The sequence below is a fragment of the Gouania willdenowi genome, chromosome 16, assembly GCF_900634775.1.
Source record: "Gouania willdenowi chromosome 16, fGouWil2.1, whole genome shotgun sequence".
Classification (NCBI taxonomy): domain Eukaryota; kingdom Metazoa; phylum Chordata; class Actinopteri; order Blenniiformes; family Gobiesocidae; genus Gouania; species Gouania willdenowi.
The window spans coordinates 18,159,633-18,180,228 of record NC_041059.1 but is presented as its reverse complement, the minus strand read 5'-3'; the positions used below and the strand labels follow the sequence as shown (position 1 = coordinate 18,180,228).

The 20,596-nt window shown below is 39.8% G+C and overlaps 3 protein-coding genes across 5 annotated transcripts; 1 reads left to right on the top strand and 2 right to left on the bottom strand.

Moving 5' to 3' along the window:
* Positions 1 to 223: 223 nt before the first annotated feature.
* LOC114477669 (zinc finger protein 160) lies at positions 224 to 8,207 on the bottom strand. The gene is made up of 3 exons (XM_028470140.1): positions 8,178 to 8,207; positions 6,523 to 6,912; positions 224 to 4,733 (listed from the first exon to the last, which is right to left on the bottom strand). The coding sequence occupies exons 2-3, from the start codon at positions 6,890 to 6,892 to the stop codon at positions 1,237 to 1,239; spliced, it is 3,867 nt and encodes a 1,288-aa protein (XP_028325941.1). The 5' UTR covers positions 6,893 to 6,912; positions 8,178 to 8,207; the 3' UTR covers positions 224 to 1,236.
* A 3,156-nt stretch (positions 8,208 to 11,363) lies between these two features.
* On the bottom strand, positions 11,364 to 15,037 carry LOC114477682 (uncharacterized). Of its 3 annotated transcripts, none has more exons than XM_028470162.1 (4): positions 14,586 to 15,037; positions 14,058 to 14,514; positions 13,470 to 13,892; positions 11,364 to 12,831 (listed from the first exon to the last, which is right to left on the bottom strand). In XM_028470162.1, the coding sequence occupies exons 2-4, from the start codon at positions 14,311 to 14,313 to the stop codon at positions 11,972 to 11,974; spliced, it is 1,539 nt and encodes a 512-aa protein (XP_028325963.1). In that variant the 5' UTR covers positions 14,314 to 14,514; positions 14,586 to 15,037; the 3' UTR covers positions 11,364 to 11,971. The 3 variants fall into 3 exon arrangements, with proteins under 3 accessions (XP_028325963.1, XP_028325964.1, XP_028325965.1); XM_028470163.1 differs by having other exon boundaries at positions 14,058 to 14,711; positions 14,917 to 15,034; XM_028470164.1 differs by having other exon boundaries at positions 14,058 to 14,711; positions 14,940 to 14,997.
* A 4,236-nt stretch (positions 15,038 to 19,273) lies between these two features.
* LOC114477701 (trypsin-3-like) lies at positions 19,274 to 20,436 on the top strand. Its single transcript, XM_028470195.1, has 5 exons — positions 19,274 to 19,347; positions 19,421 to 19,577; positions 19,682 to 19,935; positions 20,025 to 20,161; positions 20,251 to 20,436. Exons 1-5 carry the CDS (start codon positions 19,308 to 19,310, stop codon positions 20,398 to 20,400), a joined length of 738 nt encoding a protein of 245 aa, XP_028325996.1. The 5' UTR covers positions 19,274 to 19,307; the 3' UTR covers positions 20,401 to 20,436.
* The last annotated feature ends 160 nt before the right edge of the window (positions 20,437 to 20,596 follow it).

Sequence of the window (20,596 nt, the reverse complement as noted above, 5' to 3'; positions counted from 1 at the left end):
CTTGTCTGAAGAACCCATTATGGTTAAAGAAAAAGAAGCTAATGGCATTTAGATATGGGTCTCAAAATGTTGCCACAATTCTCCTTGATCTGAATTGTGCCATCAATAAAAACAGCACAAGACACTGTAACTATTAAAAACATTTATTTGTAACTGAATATGTAGAAACTATAGGAAAGGTCTTACATGCTTTAACCAGTGAATAGATGAGGTAGATGGGAGCAGTTTTTAATTTATCAGAATCTAAAAAGCACAGAACATTAGTCATTGTATTACTTACATTTCATTTTTACAGCAGTACCGAATGTTTTTCATCACGTATTGATCAAATAATCAAGTGCCCACTTTAAAACAGCCAATAATTAGTTTCTAGTTACAAGTTCAATTATTAATTATAAAAAATAAGTTGATGTACTAAAAATGTACTTATTTTACAAATGCACTCCTACCTGAAATAAACACTGTAGTAATAGAGCTCTAGAAATGTTAACATTGAAACAGGAATGGTTAAACATTTATATAGGTGTCACATATAAGGTACATGCAAGAACAGCTCTAATACAAGATCATGGCAAAACGTTCCATTTTTTTTGTTTCATGTTTTGTCTTACGATGAGAAACAATACATAATCTTGACAAAAACATGCATTATGAACATTTCTTTGACATCAACTTGATCAAAAACAAGGTGATTTTTATTCCACCTTGAGACCAAATAATTTAGACACAAAACTTGTCCTATGAAATATCAGAATTGACCCAACTCATACTTTGTAAATGGTAATTTAATTTCCATTCTAGAACAAATTGATCCGATTAAAATGAGTACCCTTCAACTAATTTTCTGTATGATGAATATTGTAAGCAGGAATCAAATACAAATATTTATCTTCAAACACTTGTGGCATGATAACACATTGTAGAATCACCCTTGAACTCAAACTATCCCAAGATAACAGACATGCAGATTTTAATATAAAAGGCACATTGAAGACTAACAGTCTGACAGTAAAGAAACTATATAAAATGGAACCATATCCTGGACAACGTCAGAAGATACAAACTTAATGACACATTTGGACCCTTGTAAACATACTTTATACAGAATCAAATGGAGCTTATCAATAAAAATCACATCAAACCTGTGTCTGTAAACCCACTTTCTCCACTGGTCAACCACCACCAAGTATCCTAACACACTTAACATAACCAACCTTTCTTGCCAACATGGAAATCTTAGATATCTCCCTGTGCATGTTGGAAGTAATGCATTTGTAGATCAAGCTCCCGAGAAAATGAGCACCCGCATATCATGCACTGTAGGAGTCGCTCTGAGGCAAATGGCAAACGGGGTCCTAGTTTGTGAGGTTCTGTCCGTGTAGCAAGTGGAGGGAGGGGCAGGGCCTGTGGCATGTGGGGTCTTTCACTCATGATTGCCTGTGGTGTAAAAAAAAGATTTGGGTGTGGAGGTCTTGATAGAGTACTGACTGCGACAGAGTGAAGAGAGTGAGGACCAGGCAAAGCAAGGGGAGGGAGCGGAGCTAGTTGAGGTGAAAAAAAAGGAGAAGCCTGATTTATGAGTATTTGAGTGCCTGTTACCATTGGTTGCTGGTGTTGTTCCTGTCCGATGCTGGATTTAAGTTGCCCACTTAGCAGCGCTCGAGGACTTACTGCATTATTTTGGAAGCCCCAAACTGGAGTACCCATTGCTTGGCCGAAATGTGTGTCATATTGGATGGAGATAGGAACCTTCTGGGTTGCAGCCTGAACATTAACCCATCCAGGTGGAATCTGGGTTTGTTGCAGCAATTGAAAATCTTGGCTGCTGACTAATTTCTCAGGTGGGTTTATTGTCTTTGGAATTCCTGTTAGTGGTGACTGTATGTTCCACAAAGTGCTACCGATCCCATGAGAACCTGGAGGGGAAGAAATGGTCAGAGCATTGCTTTGCTCCATCTGAGAAGATGAGGATGCACTGACAAGGCCTAAAGCTCTGAGTTTCTCCGTTTGGTCAACAGTTGATGACATGACTGGAGGACTACCTAGGTCCAATGCCGGGTTATCCTTTGAAGATGTGGAGGGCTCATTCTGTGATGACCAAAGTGGCAATTGAGGCTCTTGACAAAGATTACTTGCAGAGCTATGAGGATTTGGAAGAGCAGCAGGTCTAATGCTCCACAGAGCAGCACCATCAATGTAGGGGGAGGAAAGAGTAAAATCATGCTGCGTAGTGCTGACAGAAGGCTGTGTTGAGGATGTTGGGTTGATACTCCAACTAACAGGCATGTTGTGCCTCGAACGTGACACAATAGAAGCTGAAGGACTGGGTATTTTTGACACAGGAGCAGTGTGTGAGCTCACAGCAGACACAGTTTCTTTCCCGAGTGCAAATTCTGAAACCTGGACAGAAGCTGAGCTGATTGATGGAATATCTGTCCGTCCTGGGCTCTTCTGATAATGCGACTCTAGTCCTGACTGGGTTGGGTTGTCATACTGGGTTTGTTGAGGAGCTCCTGGTTGATGCTCTGTTGACTTTACATGCATTACCTCTCCACTGTCCACCTTCCATTGCACTGGTTTGGTGTGTGGCTCCAAGTCGTTCAGTGGTATATTTTTCACATCGCCATGAGATGACAGCATGGAGGAAGGTTGCTGTACCAAACTTTTGACAGAACCTATGTCTCTGTGTGCAGAGGCTGGATACAAAGGTGGCTGTGGGTTAACTGGCTCTAAACTAGGTTTTGATAATCCCCATATAGGCCTTCCTCCACTCCTTCCTCGGCTACCTCTGGCCCCGAATCTACTACCTCCTTGCAGAGAGCTAAACTGGCTGAAACCCTGCCGCTTGCGAACATGTGTCTTCTGATGTACAAGCAGGCTGCTGATCCAGGAAAAAGTTTTGTGACACTCATCACAGCGATGAGGCCTCTCCCCTGTGTGTGTGTTCATGTGATCACGAAGCAGATAAGCTAAGCCGAAGCTCTTGTCGCACTGGTTACACTTATGTGGTTTGTCTCCATTGTGTGACAACATATGGTGCTGCAGCTGGGTCTCGTCGCTGTAGCCTTTGCGGCAGCTGGTGCAGCGGAAAGGCTTCTCCTGATGCAGCTTTTGATGAGATCTCATGTTTTGCAAGAAAGCAAAGTCTTTCCCACAGTCTGTACATTTATAGGGCTTCTTGCCTGTGTGGATTATGACATGCTGCTGTAAGTAGCTACTAAATTTAAAACTTTTGCCACACTCTTTGCACTGGTAGGGCTTGTCCTTGGTATGTATCCGCATGTGTAAATCTAACACTGAGCGATGGCGGAAGGATTTGTCACACTCCGAACACTTGTGTGGCCTAACACTGTCACTTTTTAACTTTGGCCGTACATTATCACTGCTGATCAGGGTGAGATCATCAGACTGATTAGACATTTTCTCCAAGTATGCTAATGGCTTGTGAACACTTAACAGATGTATGTTTAAACTTGACTCATCGCGATAAACACATGGACAGTGTGGGCAGGCATGTCCTTTGTCCCAGTGCTTGCTAATGCCACTCGGTGGTTGAGGTGTTTTGTCCCTCTTCTCATGCTCTGTCTCGTGAATGCTCATGTGTATTCTCAGGTTGGCTGCAACACCAAAAGACAGCGGACAAAGAGGGCACTTATATGCGCGTTTTGGTTTCTCAATTTGGCGCGTGTTCGCCTTCCCTGACCCATTCACTACCGTCGATGCAGGAACAGGAACCTTCTTACAAGGCTGTTCACTTGAATTGTTGCTTTTCTGCAGTCTGTGCTGGCGACAGTGCGCCTTCATGTTTTGGGCAAAAGCAAAACTCTTGCCACAGTCTGGGCACTGGAAGGGCTTCTGGCCTGTATGCAGATACTGGTGCTGATGGAGAAGACTGCTGTACTTAAAAGATTTCCCACAAACATTGCACAGGTGGGAGCGAGTCCTGTCTATGTGTTTGCGACGATGGTCTTCCATGATGGAGTAGTGTTTGAACACCAAGCCGCATTCGGGGCATTCGTAGGGTTTGAGGGCCGAGTGGCACCTCTGGTGAATGCGCAGGGCTGTGGTGTTTGGAAAGGTTTGGCTACACTCTTGGCAGGAAAAGATGCTCTCTTGGGAGTGAGTCATCATGTGTTTTGAGACAGAAACTCTGAACTGGAATTCTTGGCGGCACAGGGGGCAGTGATAAGGCTTCTCTGCGGTCGTGCTGCACTTGTGGTCCCTCAGTTTATTCACTGCAAAAAAGATCTTCTGACACTCTGCACACTGGAACATTCCCTCTTCTCCCGACCGTTTCTTCGAGGATGGAGGTAGCTCCTCATTCTCCTTGTGTTCTTTTCTGTGTTTAATGAGACTGCTGCGCTGCTTAAAGGTAAGGCCACATTCTTTGCATGAAAGCGGAGCTAGGTCATCTTTGCGTGAATGAACATGGCGATGGAGGTTATACGTCTCACGACGAGTAAATCTCTTCCCACATTCTTTGCACACAAAACGACATGGTTTTTGTTTTGCTGGCATATCAGCATTGTCTCTGCTGGCTGTCTCTTCATTGTTAACATCACACTTATCCTTTTTCTCAACTTCACCAGTGGGTTTATCCAATAACTGCTCTGTTCTTCCATGATGGACGGAGCTATCCTCCTTGTCTTTGTCAACCTCTTTTGCATTAGAAATGTTGTCGTCACCCATCTCAACATTCCGTTCTTTAGGACTTGCATTATTGTCCCCAATGCCTGAAAAAAAAAAGCACAGCAATAGCAATTTATTATCATTATTAACATACCGGTTGGTACGCCGCTCATATTCAAATTTGTCTTGGATTCTTTTACAAACAGCATGTTTGCCAAGAGTGGGATGCCAGTCTATGAACAATCACTCTAATATGGGCTTTTCAAGACTTTGGTGAACACAAACATTGATTTTAAAGTTGGATCACAGGTTTTATAACCTCCATCCATTATTTACATGACAATTGATGTTTGATGGCTTTCTAACATTTTTAGGATGCTTCACAGAGTAGGTGTGATGAAGTCTTTGGTATGATATAAGTATTTGATAGAAGTAGCTTTTTTGTAATTCAGTGGAAACACTGCAGGCACAAGTTAAACACTTTAGTTTTTGGTATTACTAGAATAATTATTTAGGCTCAGCAAAATGAAACATTTATTTTGTCCATTAACATTTTAAAAATGTCACCATAGTATCAGCAATAAAATTTGATTTACAAACAATTAAAACCAGTAAAGAGCTTTTATATTATTATTATCAGTATCTCCTTGACAAAATAACAGTAAATTATACTAATTAATAATCATTCTCAATTCTTCTTCATTTTTTTGTTTACCTTTATTTAACCGGGAAAGTGTTTTCCACAGCAGGAAACATTTTAACTGCACAAAGAAGTGCACCGAAACCTGGCTTGTGTTTTTTCAAAAAATCTAAAAAGAAAGTACTAACTAACTTTCTGCATTTATTTGTTGTTCCAAGCATATACCTCAGTAAAGCCATGTTGCACTAAAGTCAAAGTTGGTTTAAAAGCCACAGGCAGATTGTTATTTTTTTATTTTAAGTTGTTGGCTCATGGCATGTTAAAGCCAATGTGTTGAGTGTAAAATATAACAATAAAATATATTTAATACATAATGTTCTCATGAAGGTGTAAAAATTTACAGATTAGTTGTTTCTTAAGTCATATAAAAAAAATGCAATCATCACCTTGTACTTCAATATCGGGATATATCGTATCATGACCCATGTATCAAGATACGAATCGTATTACACACCTCTAACATGCAGTTTTCTACATAAAACTAAATCAGCAGCTATGGTACTTTTAAAATACCCTGCCTTAACATTCCTTCTACGGTATTTTAAAATGTCCCATTCAAACAATAATTTAAAAAGGGTTAAGGGTTATGTATACATTAAACCAGTGATTCTCAACTGGTGGGTCAGGACCCAAAAGTGGGTCACAGACCTGTACTGAGTGGGTTGCGGACAGTTGGTCAAAAATAAACCTTTCTTTTGACAGGCATGTTGTGAAATGCTTGTTGGACAGGCAAATATATAGATTTATGTTTAAAAAAGATTGTACAGATTAATAAGATTAAATTTGGTTGGTTGAATTCTAATAAAAAAAATTTAAAAAAAAAAGTGGGTCGCGATTTAATGACGGTGGTAAAACTGGGTCGCAGGGTGAGACCAGTTGACCACTGTGTTCGACTCAGTCAAAGGAAAAACACATCTTAGTTTTTAATTAAATGATCTCACAGGTAATAGTTTTCTCTTGAATTCTGCCAGGTGGAACTTGATTAATACTTGCTAAATGGAGTACATGTATTCAATGAGATTTATAAGTACAAGATGTGAACAATCGGACACAGATGTCGATGTGATATTGTTCTGTTCTAGTTATGGGTTGGTTAATGTCTGACCAGCACTAGGAGCTATAGCTAATGTTGTTTTTTTCTTCTTTTTTTAGGCATAGCTAATGTTGCCATCATCAGTGGTAGCTCAGCTTACCGCTCTGCTCCTTCCGTGTGTCCGTATTCTGCTCCGCGTTGTCTCCGTTATCAATCGCTTCCACAGCCCGGGTGTCCTCAACACTCTCCGGTTGAGGACACCCGGGCTGCTCATCCTTTCTCGGCTCATCTGCTAAGACACAGGTCGCTTGGGCGGCTTCAGCGGTGGACTCCTCTCTAACCGGGGAACGGCTGACCCCGGCTAGTGGCTCTGTGTCTGGGCTGGCTGAGGGCTCACTAGCCTCCGTCTCTTCCCTCTGAGTGCGGCTACATTCCTGCTCCAGAACCTCCGTCCGCTCCCCGGAGGGTCCCACATCCTCGTCGAGGTTTTCGTGTCGTTCAGGGGATCTGGATTGCTGTATGGTCGCCATGTTGCATCCATGCAGCCCTTCTACCGCACAAAGATGAAGACAGAGAAACTAGGCATCCGGTCCGAACTTTCAAAATAAATGTTTCAACGTATCATAGCTGCAAAGGTTGAGTGACACAAGAGTAATGATGAAAAACTTTTCTTTTTTTCTTTTGCCAAACAATAATTTTAAATGAAGAAATCTATTGGCATACACCATAATATCTACATTGTTAAAAAATAAAGACGGCTTTACAAAGCAATACAAAGTTCCAAGTGTTTTGTTTTTTACCCACAGAATAAATAGATAATTTTCTATTGAGGTAGAAAAAGACATTTTCAAGTTTTTTTTTTTTTTTTTTAAGAATCAGCACGTGTCAAACCTATTCCGGCCTTTTTAGAGCATCTGCACCAGCAGTAGAAAGCCGTTTTAACATTTAATCAGTGGGGCTTTATAGTTACAATTTTAGTTTTTTCAATTAGAAATGATAATTTTAGATAGCTGGAACATATAGTAGTTACATTTTGACTATAGTTAAAACTTATTTACAGATATCTACAATTACATTTCCACATGTTAAAAATAGTAGTGAAATTGTTTTTCCATTTCAGATATCATCAATTGCATTCTAGATTTTGTAGGATATATCAGAATAAATGTTACAACGGCTAGCCTAGCACGCCTTTTTAACATTTATTCGATATGTGGGAGGGGTCAGATATTTACGTTTCGGATATGTGGGCGTGATTGGTTGAATTTAAAATCTACCACGTCTAACTTATACATATTCAACAAATGCCGATCACTCTCACTGTTCCCTGAAGTGGAGCAGAAAGGAAGAAAGCAGGTTAGAGCATGTTTTTAACACAATCCAACGTAAATGCTTTGTCATTAAACGGACATATAATAGAAAGTGTCTATTCGTACGGTCACAGTACGGACAACCCCCGGTACGTTTACCGAAGTACACATACGTTAGGTTATAACCCTATATAGTAACAATTTTAGGGTTAGTCACGTGACCAAAACTGGCCAAAGACTGACCAATCACGTGACCTTAACTGGCCAATGAGGGGCGCTGTGTACGGAAAGAACGTCGGTATATTGATTCCTCAACCGTACGGATAGCCGCTGCCTCGATCGTCAACCTCACGAGGACGACTGACCGACTTTCTCCAATGACATTCAGAAACAGGAACCCAACTATGTTGGTGTTACCGCCCTGTAATAACCTTCTGAACATTAAACGTTCAGTCACAGGCAAAGATACCGTTTCAGCATCAAATTATTCTTGCACCGCTCTCACTCGTTAGCTCCTCCTCCTCTGGCGATGACGTTTTCGTGCCTCATTAACATAATGTAGGCATTTCGGATATGTGATGCCCCACCCACTTATCAACAATTGTATTCCGGTGTCATGTAATGAGAGCGCGTAAGATTATATATGTCCATATATACGCATGCGCACTACCGAAAAATGATTTTTTTTTTTTTTCTTTTTTTTTCTATATATATATTATTATTATTATTATTATTATTATTATTATTATTATTATTATTATTATTTTTTTTTTTTTTTTTTAATCATTCAGTTTTGTTTATTTTTGTTTTCAAAGTGAACGGACACGTGTTTTATTTGTTTATTGGATTATGCTCGGGTTAGGGTTATAATCTAAGTACGGAGGTAAACTCAGTACGTGACACCGGATATGTCCCACATATCAGGTTAAACGTTAAAACGGCGTGCTAGGCAAGCCGTTTTAAAATCAGATTGGATATGTTATTTTAACTAGTGGAAAGTTTTTTTTTTAGATCTATAATTCAATTATGACTAGTTATAACTTGAATTGTAGATATCTCAAATTGTTACTATTAACAATAATATTTTAGATATCTGAAATTACAATCTCACTAGTTACAATCCCAAATTGACATAATTTGGACAAGTCAGAATTTAATTTCAGATATCTACAATTCAATTTATAATACCTGAAATGAACAATTGTAGATAACTCCAATTAACATTATGACTAGTAAGAATTGAATTGTTGATATAAATAATTAACATTGTTAGTAGTGGGAATAGAATTGTAGATATCGACACTTAACATTGAATTTAGTCAAAATTATTTTTTGGATATGTGGAATTTTAACATGTCAAAACTGAATTGTAGATATCTGAAATTAAATTTGAATGGAAGTCAATGGGACATTTTGACTAGTTGTAATGAAGTTTCAGATATCTACAATGGCAATTTCTACTAGTGAGAATTGAACTGTTGATATCTACAACTGACCGTGTAACTTGTGAGAATATGATTATAGATATCAATAATTAAATTTGCAACTAGTCACAATTACATTATGGATATGTGGACTTGGAATTACAACATGTCAAAATTGAAGTTTAGACATCTACAATAACAAGAACCGTCAAATGTCAAAACGGCTTGCCATAGTTCTAGGTATCTCAGGACCTCCAAATACAAAAATTCACTGAAACTCAAAAACATTTGCCAGTATTTTCCTATGCTTATTGCAAAAATCACAAATTGTTGAAATAACTTTACATTTTTCCACAAATCCTGCAATGTTTGTGAAATTATTCCACAAACTTTCCCAAATTAAAATAATTAAATCAAGGAAATTTAAGTTAGAATCCTGCAGGAACTGGCTTACATACTACATATTAGGGCTGGGCGATATGAATCAAAACTCTTATCTCTATATTTTTTTCTCTAAATGGCGAAATACGATATAAATCTCAATAATTTTAATTAAAATGAAGTCTGACTAGAAAGACCATTCAGGGTTAAATTTGCTGATTCAAAATGCTACACAGGCACATTTATTCACAAACCGTTGCACAAAATGTGCCACTTCTGTCTTTTTCTCCTATAAAGGGCAGCATGTGTGAGTGAGTTCTTTAGTGTGGCTTGTTTAGGGGAAGGTCTGGCTTAGGACGCACTCAGAAATCCATCTAACTGTGCTTTTAATGCTAATCTGAGAAGCAGTAAAAGCAACAACTCCTAAAACTGACAGGACTTAATTTTTTATAGGCAGTGATATTTGTTTGGAAGGCGCTTTTCAGCTATTCCCTCTGTGTTTTTAAGATGCCATAATTGTGTAATGTACTGTATATGTGTGGTTTGTTGTGAAGATTTTGTTTGCTTTTATTATGAAATGAAAATTCATTTGCTACTGTTTGTGTTTATATGAAAAGCATTTTGTATTTAATCAGACTGTCAAAGGGCATAATAAAGTTTTGCTTGCTTGCATAGTTGTGAATTTAAAAAAACATGTAATTTTAGCTAAATACATTTTTATTTGTATCATTCTTAATCTACTCTACACGAGGAGGGGTATCATTAGAAGTGATCTTAATGTAAAAGCTAAAGTAATAAAATCAAATAAAAAAGTAATCATAAGGCCAAGTAAATTAGCGATTCACAAACCAGCACAGTAGCTGTTGATAATGTACACCAGTTGTTCTTTGGTCCTGTGTAGTCATTTAGCTTATATTGTCAAATATTAATATGAACCGTCTCTATAAAACACAGCTACCCCATTATATTTGTTATATGGTGTTTATGTGTCAGCTCCTCTCAACAACAGTAGCTACTAGCTAATTTTGAGTGTTTGTTTTGTGTATTCTTGACATTTTGGTTTTGTTTTTAACATCTTTGTACTAAGAGAGAAGACGTATCAGAAAATGCACAGGAAAATATAAATGGAGAAGGAAATTTGGTCAAAAAAATAGCGTCACAAGCAAATACTCGTATAGTTTACTATACCATCAGCAGAGAGTGCAATTGTCTCCAGCGGCAAACAAAGTCATTGGCTATCCTGATAATAAAAAAACAAGACTTTCTCAAAGGGATGTATATGTTCTCTAAGATATCTGGAGCCACCTTATAGTTGAGAAAATTGTGTGAAAATGCAATTAAAAGAATGCTGTTTCAAAGTCAAAGTGTGGTCACAACAATGACAGTTTTATTGTGTTTCTCTCCAGTTCATTCACTGCTTTTGGTTCTTTGATGAAAATAAACTATTAGTACGTGATGTGCTGCGCAAGGCTCTCAGTACTAATGAGAAGCAGTCCAGCATATGTGTATTTATATATATGTACAGCACTGGAAACAGCCAAAACATTACCATCTGTTAATAATCTGCTGTGTTAAAGCAAGGCGACATGTACGGCGTGTAGGCCTGCAGCCCTCGAGAACTCCAGCCATACCCATACTTGCCTAAAGAGAGACTATACACCATTTTTTTTTTAATTGACACTGCACACATGATTAAGAATAAAGTTTGCTTACCAACTATGTTTTTCTTTTATCATGTTTGGTTGAGTTACATTAAAGAGCTGTCTCCAAAATACGGGTTGTGCAAAACTAGAGTTGATGGCCAGAATCTGCTGATTACCATTTACATCCATGATACTGCATGCACAATGATCATAAATAACTTCTACATACTTAAGTATGCATTCTTACTTCTTTAAAATATACTTTTATGTCTGAAAACATACAGTCAAACTTTCCAACCAAGAATTGGAATTAAATGTACAACAATGCAAAAAAAAGGACTCACATACATTAGCATATAATTAGTTTAGCTGTATAAGTACAACATAAGTAAACAAGGGCAGAATACAAGTACTTCTTCATGATAGTAGGGTTAGTACAGACAGTTCTGAACTAGTAAGAGCATCATCGACCTTTGCACCTCAGCTGTGAATCCTGTACAGACATGCATACTGAACATTAGCCCGTACACTACAGCCACTGCTGCTGTTCTGAGTAGTGAAAGTGTCATGAGTGAAGCCGTGTTTAATGATAGTCATATTCATTTTACTAGTGTGAAAATCAAGCTGAATAAGGCAACTGAGAAGCTAACATCTTTGTTTTTACATCCCCATCATCAGTCCAGTCTGAACACGAGCCAGTGATCTGAATGAGATTCAAAGAGAAGAAGTCAAACTTCTAGGTGGAGCAGGAATACTGTTGTAGAAAAAATGAACTATTTCCAGCAATTTTGTTAAAATGCAATGATGTACTGTATAATGTGCAGTTTTTAAATATTCTAAATACATTCTCCTCAGCGTCGTCTTTTGCGCCTGTGCTCCACAGGTCTCCCTCCCCGTGGCTTCTGTTCACTCTCATTAATGTCTGCAGGAGGATCCGAGGCAAACGCTCCATGAAGGTCTGACGATGAATGTCCAGAAATTGCCGCAACAGCTGCGTGAACGTTGGCGTGCTGCGCGCCCTTTACTTGCTGCTGCGTTTGCGTTTGTTGCTCGTGTTGTGGAACGCACGACTGCTGCTGTAGCTGTGACTCGTGCGGTGCTTCCATCTGCTGATGCTGCAGTGGATCTGAAAGCTGCAGCTGCTGCTGAACAGACTGAGGCTGTAAGTGCTGCTGCACTAGTTGCGATTGCTGAGTGTGCGGTGCACGGTTTTGCTGGGACTGTGGTTGTTGTTGGGCCTCCAACACCGCCAACAGCCTTTGCAAAAGCACATTGTTTTGTTGTAGACTCACGGCTAGCGTCTCCTGGGAAGTGATGAATGTTCTCATGTCTTCTCTGAAGCCGTCACTGAACTCACGGAGGCTCTTCTCAACTCGGTTTCCCAGCTGAATCGCAGCTTCTCCCAAACCTCGCAGCTCGTCCTCGAGCCAGGAGCAGCGTGTGGGGGCCTCCAGGGGTCCCTGCTGTGTTCCCAGTGATGGCTGAGGGCTGCTGGGCTGAGGGCTGCCGTTGAGAAAAGGAGCACTATAGAGGGGAGAGGGAGGCAGCCATCGTTCTGATGGAGGGGGCGGTCCAATTCCAAGACCCAGACCTAACCCAAGTTTGTCTTCCATGCTGTTTTCCACTGGTTCACAGTCCGGTTCTTCTATGTCCTGCTCAAGATTGTCCTCATCTTTTTCTAAACCATCTCTCTCTGATCCTTCTCCTCCTCCTGAAAAAAAAAGAAAAGAAAATCAATAATTGCTGTAATTTTAAAAATTACATGGGCACAGTCCGGTTGAATGCTACCTACAGCTACCCGAAATGCATCATAAGGCTTCGAGATGGTACGAGATGTGTCTTTGGACAAATAATGGATGTCGTAATCTCAAGATGATATGGGAGAGAGATTTGTCTCGTACACTGGATGAAAAAACATGGGAGGAGATTCTTTCCAACACTGAAAAATACATAAGAGAAGCCAGAGGCAAATGTATTTACTATAGGATAATTCATATATATTATTTTACGCCATAGAGACTTAACAGAACGGGCTTAATAAACACTGATCTCTTCATATCAATGATGTGCACACACCATTCTGAGGTGTGGGAAGGAGCCTCAATCTTGGAAGAAAAATAGGTTTGTTTTAGTCAACGAATGTGTTTAGTTGCCTCCCTGACTTATTTTTATTTATCTAGTTAGTTTTTTTCTTTCTTTGACCTCCATTATGTATGTTCTGTCGATACATGTTTGTATCTTCTGTTTGCAATATTGAAATTACAACAAAACTTTGAATTATTAAATATAAAAATACAAATAATTACATGAGCGAGAACTGACTTTTTTTGTTTATTTTTCTTCTTTTACCTGTGTCTGACTCAGGAAAGCACGCAAAACTGGGCTTTGGTCTATTCTGCTTCTGTCTTAGCTGCTGAAGACTTGGGCTCTGCTGTGATGGACGGCCCAGCATGGATGCACCTCTGCTGCTCGGCAGGTAACAGGTGCGATGACGAGCGTCCGCTAGCCGGCCTCCGTTACGCCTCTTTAAGTCGTCCCAACGCTTCTTCACCTCTCTGAGGGTTCGTGGGACTCTGGACACAGCATTGACTCTCTCCAGAATCCCGGCCCAGATGCGCTCTCTCTCTCGGCGCCGCAGTCTTCCAGCGGGCCCGAAAAGTTCTCCTTCGCACCGCGTGACTTCTGACACCAACACCTCCAGCTCTGCGCCGCTGAAACGACTTTTTCTCTTTCCTGCATTGCTGGCAGCCAGTGCAGCTGACATAGCTCTGTCTTTAAAGAAGAAACAAAAACATAATGTGTAATAATAACAATTATGCTTTCCCTGAAACAATTTCATTACAGGGATGTTTTCCATTTATTTCCTTATTTATTTATTTAATAAAAAAGAGTTTTTTTTCTGTTGACACTTGCAATCCTAATCTTAGTCATACTTACTTTGCTCAATGGACAACAGGTCATCTGAGGACATGCCAGGGGTCATGATGTTAGGATGTACCACTACCACGTTGAAGGGAAGTCCTCCTGGCAATCCGCTGCTCTGGTCACAGCTGCCCTCTGAGTCGTCATCCTCCCTGGGGAAGCCATTCTCTGAGGCTCCCCCTCCGAAGGGTCCCTCAGGAGACTCCACTTTAATGTGCATGGGAGGCGATTGCTCGTACAGCAGCCCCCCCTCCTCGTAGTACTCAGTCATGGATCAGAGCGGATTTACAGCAGAACTGACTGCAAGGCCAATTCTGATGGGGACGACTGGAGCCCCATTTTAACACAGGTTCAAATTCAAGCTGAGGCTACAGCTAAAACATGGCCTTCCCTTGGAGTTCACTTCATAGCATAATGATGAGAGCTGCTGTGAGTGTGGCTCCAGTCACTCATAATTGTAGAGATACAGTCACTGAAGAAAGCATTAAAGTGGTGATTATTTATCTGTCGATCATTAAGACTCTGAGATGTCTGATTCCATACCAAATGTTAGATTTTGACAGCTAGCAGCAGCCAGTTGATTTAAATCAGTGAAAACAGTCAGTGTGAAACGTCAGACCACGACTTCATTACATTTCCACTGACATTCAGAGATTCTCCTCCTCAGAGCTGAAACACAGCAGCACAAAAACAACCATTCACCACTAGCACCAAGCAGCCCAACACAGCTACGCTCTGTGTTCTGCGTTATGTCGCATCGATGCGCATTTTTTTCTGCACCACATCCGCAATGGTTGCGCATTCCGCATACATAAGGCGCTGGCTGGTAGCGGACTGACAGCAGCAGCCTCGGGGGGAGCCCGCAGGGTCTCACCTGAAGCTGGGGGGGCTCCTTACCTCATGACGGAGACACATGGATTAAAAACCAAACCAAAACAACAGTCTGAGCAGCAAAACAGTCCCGACACTGACCCAAGACTGTCGCCTATTGTTGACGTCATTAAACGGGCACCTTCAGGAGCCAATCAGCGATCAGACAGTGAGAGCTGCTGAACAGATGAGTCAGAAACAGACATACACTCAGTACTAATAGAATTAATGTGTTTGTTTGTAATTTATTTACAGATAGCTAGGAATAGACATCGTAAGTGTTTATTAAAAGATTGTCCACATAAGGTTGCACATAATGCTATACTTTTAAGAAATACTCGTTTAAGCAGATATGCTCTATAGCAATGGTTCCCAATCTTTTTTTCCTTGTACCCCGTTTGTGTTTTTGGTAAATCATGTGTACCCCCTCTTCACATCATTAGTACCCTTTATATAGTTTCATCTTGCACTTTTTCATTAGTGGGAAAGCAGGCTAAAACCCGAACTGTGTCTTGAACATTGGTTCCCTAAAGCATAATCTACAAATTAAAAACAATGAGTGATTTTTTTTTTTTTTTAAATACCATGCAACTTTTATGTGATAACTTCAATAGTAAGTACATGCTGTATCCTTTGTAAAATGTAGCTCTATTGTCAGAAGTGTGATAAAATAGCCTCTGCAGCACAAAATAATCCAGTTTTAATAAATCATCAGAAAATATGTTATTTTACTGAGCAGTAGTGGTGTTACTTTGTGGCGAATTTGTCCAAATACATTAGTAAAAAAGAAGTAGGAACATTTCCCAATTATTTCTAAATAAATTGTTAAATCTTTCAGAGTACCCCCTGCAATGTGCTCCTGTACCCCCAGGGATACGCCTACCCCTGTTTGGGAACCACTTCTCTATAGACAACATATTATTTAACATATATTTATATATCAACAAGAGCATTCAGAGAGTGCAAACCATCTACACCAAACAATATCCTCTTTGTCAGACATTGGTAGTGATCTGGAACATTGATCCTGATCATGGTACAATGTTCATTCACACTTTAAAGGCTTAGAAGAAACCATGTGGTTGAACTGAGGCGTATTCCATAAAGGAGGGTTAACAAACTCTGAGTTAATCCATAAACTCTGGGTATCGGATTCCATTACAGCTGGGATGAAGTGGGTCAATCAAACCTGAGTATGTAAACCTTGAGTTACTTACGTGCACGCGCGCGATAAAAAGCCATCATCAATGGATCAGCGATGACTCGAGCTGCCATGACAACCAAACGGAAGAGAGTGATTTATTCACCCTAATGGGTGAAATAAGCCGGCGTTTGAGGAATATGAGCCTGTTCTAAAGGTGCGTTCAGTCTTCAGTGATTATAGTGGCTTAAATCACCCGTAATTAGTCACACTTTTTGGTCGCTTCATCACTTTATCGCTTCAGTGACGTAACGAGCGGTGAATAATATGAATAAAATGTGTCTGAGGAGACGTGTCAGCAGCAAAGGAGAGCCCTCCTGTTACACTGGATATAAAGACAGTGACAGCCGCTTGATATCGAATCAATTATATTGATTTTTAATGTAATATTGTCAACAGAGTCATCTCAAAGTCCTAAAAAATGTCATAAAAAAACACTGAAGCAGGACGCGAACCCGTGACCCATCGCTTCCAAGAGCAGTGTCACATTCACTGTGCCATCATATCTTCAAATATGCCTGTTCTACAGATTTAACTGTATAACAATATAAAACAACAATCAAGCCTTAAAAGTGCATTCATTTAAATGATCATCTCCTCCTTTATATTATCCACAGGTTTGTATTCAGGGAACTTTACTACAGACGTCAATAGATGTTTTAATGCAGATCAACCTCTCAGTGACTTTCACTTAATGCTCTGTATCCACAATGTTTTAAAGAAAACTACCGTTTGCACAAGAAAATGTTGCCAGGATAACATATTCAGAGAAGAACATACCTCACGTTTAGGAATGAGATACTCAGAGTTTTCCTCATTTGAGCCCGAACATACTCAGAGTTTGAACATAGCTCGCTTTATGGAATACCCCTCTGTTGTATGATCAAAACAGAAAGAGAAATGGAACTATGACAAAAGCATGTAATGCACAAAGACACCAGCAGGAAGTTTTGTAGAACAAGCTTAAAAGCTGAACATAGGGATTTATCGATATTTAAAAACTGATCCAGAGTCAGTATATTGATTCGGATTATGCCCAAAACTTGATCATTTGTTCTTTATCCCTTTTCTGATATTTGATCAAAATCCATTCACTAGTTTTTCAGTCTGTGATGGACTTGCGCCCGGTCCAGGGGACAGTACCCTGGCCTAGATCCCGAAGAAAGTTGGAGATAGACACAAGCAGACTCCCACGACCCTGTAATAAAGCCAATGAGTTGGAAAATGGATGGATGGATAGCTTTTTAGTTATACTTTTCACAGACAAATGTGTAAATAAATAAAACCTGGCAAAAACATAACCTCCTTGGCAGAGGTGATAATGAATGCAAAGCAAAAAAATAAATACAATTGGTACTTACCGATGTTATTTTTTTATTTTTTCTGTACCACTTTCTCTGTACCACTTGACAATACATCTTGGGATGTTTTATTTTCTCGATATGGTTGCGCAACATATTGTCCCACCTTTAACATTCAAAGACAAGTTGATGAATGTAAAAAAAATAAATAAAAAAATACCAAGGCAAACATAATTGGGATGCCAGCTTTCTCTGTTAAAGCTGCAGTATGTAGAATTGTGAGACTTGTATAGAAACAGCCACGATCCCTGTAACAACAAGGTGACGTTACTTTTATGGACTGTTATAATTTAAAAATGGTAAATTGTAATAAAAAACTAGTAGTGCTTAATTAAATTAAGAAAATACATTTTGTTGTATTGGTTTAATGGATCTGTTGTCATTTAATCAGGAAGTCAGGTGGTGAAGCACATGGTTCACTGAGCTTGTGGTGCAAATTAAAAATAAAAAGACAAAACTGATGCATCAAAACCTGGAGCCTGGTTCCCTCATTGAGTGCCTCCACTGCTACGGTTGCTCGTTGACAATCCCCCCTCCCTGTTTCGAAGCGTATCTTCCCTTATAATATTCTCATGAATGTGCACAGCTGTGGAGCTCTTAGCAGAGATCTCGTTTCCTATCAGAACACTTTAAATTACAATATGCTCATAAATTATAATGGATTTTTGACAAAATAAAGCACCAAAAATTTACATACTGCAGCATTAAAGGTTGTACATTAAATCGGACTAAAATTAATACTCTGAAAGTCTTCACAATATATTCGATATATTCTCTCATACTAAAGCGTTGGGATGACCTTGAACTTACTTCTCAGGGCCGGTTGTCTTTGTATAAATCATATTTTTGTTGAGTATTTCTTCATTGTGTATTGTTTGTCATAAGATTATATGGTTCCTTCCAACTCTGTACAACACTAGGGGTAGTTACACACTTAGCAGGGGGTACTTGTAAACATTGAGAAATTATTTCCTGGTCATTTTATAAGCTAGGATTTTTCCATTTATCGACAATAAATATCCCCCATAGAATGATGGCATAAAATGTGGCATGACTACATGTGGAGAGACACAAAAAGTCAAAGCCAAAATACTGAATATCAAGAATACATAAATACATGGATTAAATGCCAGTTACTTCTGCTCTACAAACAAAAGACACTTTGAAATGAGCCTGCCATCATGTAAAGAACATGTAACGTAGATATGGCAGTACTAATATAATGATCGTAGTTTAACAGAAGGGCTCAGGGACACACAAGACTTAAGGCTTGGAAACACTGCTCTGAATTTTCTTATGATAAAAAGTCTTAACTTTTGGTTTTTGTCTTTTTTTAAATTTCTACATTTCTTTATTCCATTTTATTAGTTTCTAATATTTATTTCCAATGTTTATTAGAGAGAGAGGCTTGAATATTAAATTAAAATAGAACACAAACCAAACGGAAGTTTTCATCGTTAAAAAAAAAAGTGTCTTTTTAGCACAGAGTAGACACACAATTTTAACATTTTAAAAACACACTAGCAATTAAAAAAAGCTAAAAATAACAGCTGTGTAACTTTTATACCCTTATTTGTTCCCTTTTCTCAACTTAAAGATTGCATGTTTTTCAGAACTTCTAATCCTTTGAGCAGAAGTAAAAGACTCAGTGTTTTTATCTTTGACCATGCTGCTGTTTCCCAGGCAGGATAATATTTAATCAATGTGCTGTCGCGTGGAACATTTCTTGCCAGCGCTTTCTGATAAGGGCTTAATGTTAGGGACTTCACCTGTATATAAGCCCACTGCATTTGCTCGTGTTGTGTGCAGAATCCTCGAGTGCAGGGCGCAAATATGAAATACTTCATTCTTCTGGCCTGTGTTGCCGCAGCTTGTAAGTCGATTGGTGATGAATTCCTTCACATTTTAGTGGGATTCACATCTTAGCCACACTGTCTGTGTTACAGATGCTGCTCCCATTGAGGACGACAAGATCGTTGGAGGCTATGAGTGCAGGAAGAACGCTGTGCCCTACCAGGTCTCCCTGAACTCTGGCTACCACTTCTGTGGAGGTTCCCTGATCTCCAGCACCTGGGTGGTGTCTGCTGCTCATTGCTACAAGTCGTAAGTGCACTGAGAAAGATTCAAGCTCAAGTGATGCGGCAGAAGATTCATTGATTGACTCTTTGCCACTTGTATTTGAACATCCCCGATGCTTGTGCCTGCAGCCGTGTCCAGCTGCGTCTTGGGGAGCACAACATCGCTGTCAATGAGGGCACTGAGCAGTTCATCAACTCTGCTAAGGTCATCCGTCACCCAAGATACAACAGCCGCAACCTGGACAACGACATCATGCTGATCAAGCTCAGCAAGCCCGCCACCCTGAACAGCTACGTCCGCACCGTCTCCCTGCCCTCCAGCTGTGCTGGCGCTGGATCTCGCTGCCTGATCTCTGGATGGGGCAACATGAGCAGCACTGGAAGTCAGTCTAACATGGAAGAGTCATCTCTAAGACAATTTCAAACATTCCAGTGAGGTTTGAATTTTGATATCCATCTTTTTGTTTTTCAGACAACTATCCAGACCGTCTGAGGTGCCTTGATGCTCCCATCCTGAGCGACAGCAGCTGCAGAAGCTCCTATCCTGGACAGATCACCTCCAACATGTTCTGTGCTGGATTCCTCGAGGGAGGCAAGGACTCCTGCCAGGTGAGCTCAACTCCACATAACCGCTACCTAATGCGGACAAATTGAACTTTGAGAGTTGTCTACTCAAACCTGTTCTTCTCTTCTGCCAGGGTGACTCTGGTGGCCCCGTGGTGTGCAACGATCAGCTCCAGGGTGTGGTGTCCTGGGGTTATGGCTGTGCCCAGAGGAACAAGCCTGGTGTTTACGCCAAGGTCTGCAACTACAACTCTTGGATCCGTAGCACCATGTCCTCCAACTAAATCTGACAAATTATTATAAATAAATACTCAAACTCATCTTTTGTTCCTGCTCTTGTTTTATTATTCAAATGAACATTTAGATTTAGATTTTATGTATCCCAAAAGGCAATTCAGTTTTGCAGTCCACCAGGTCAAACATACGTTTACAACAGTAGACAAAGACAATAATAAAAAGTCAGTATGTTGACAGGATGCT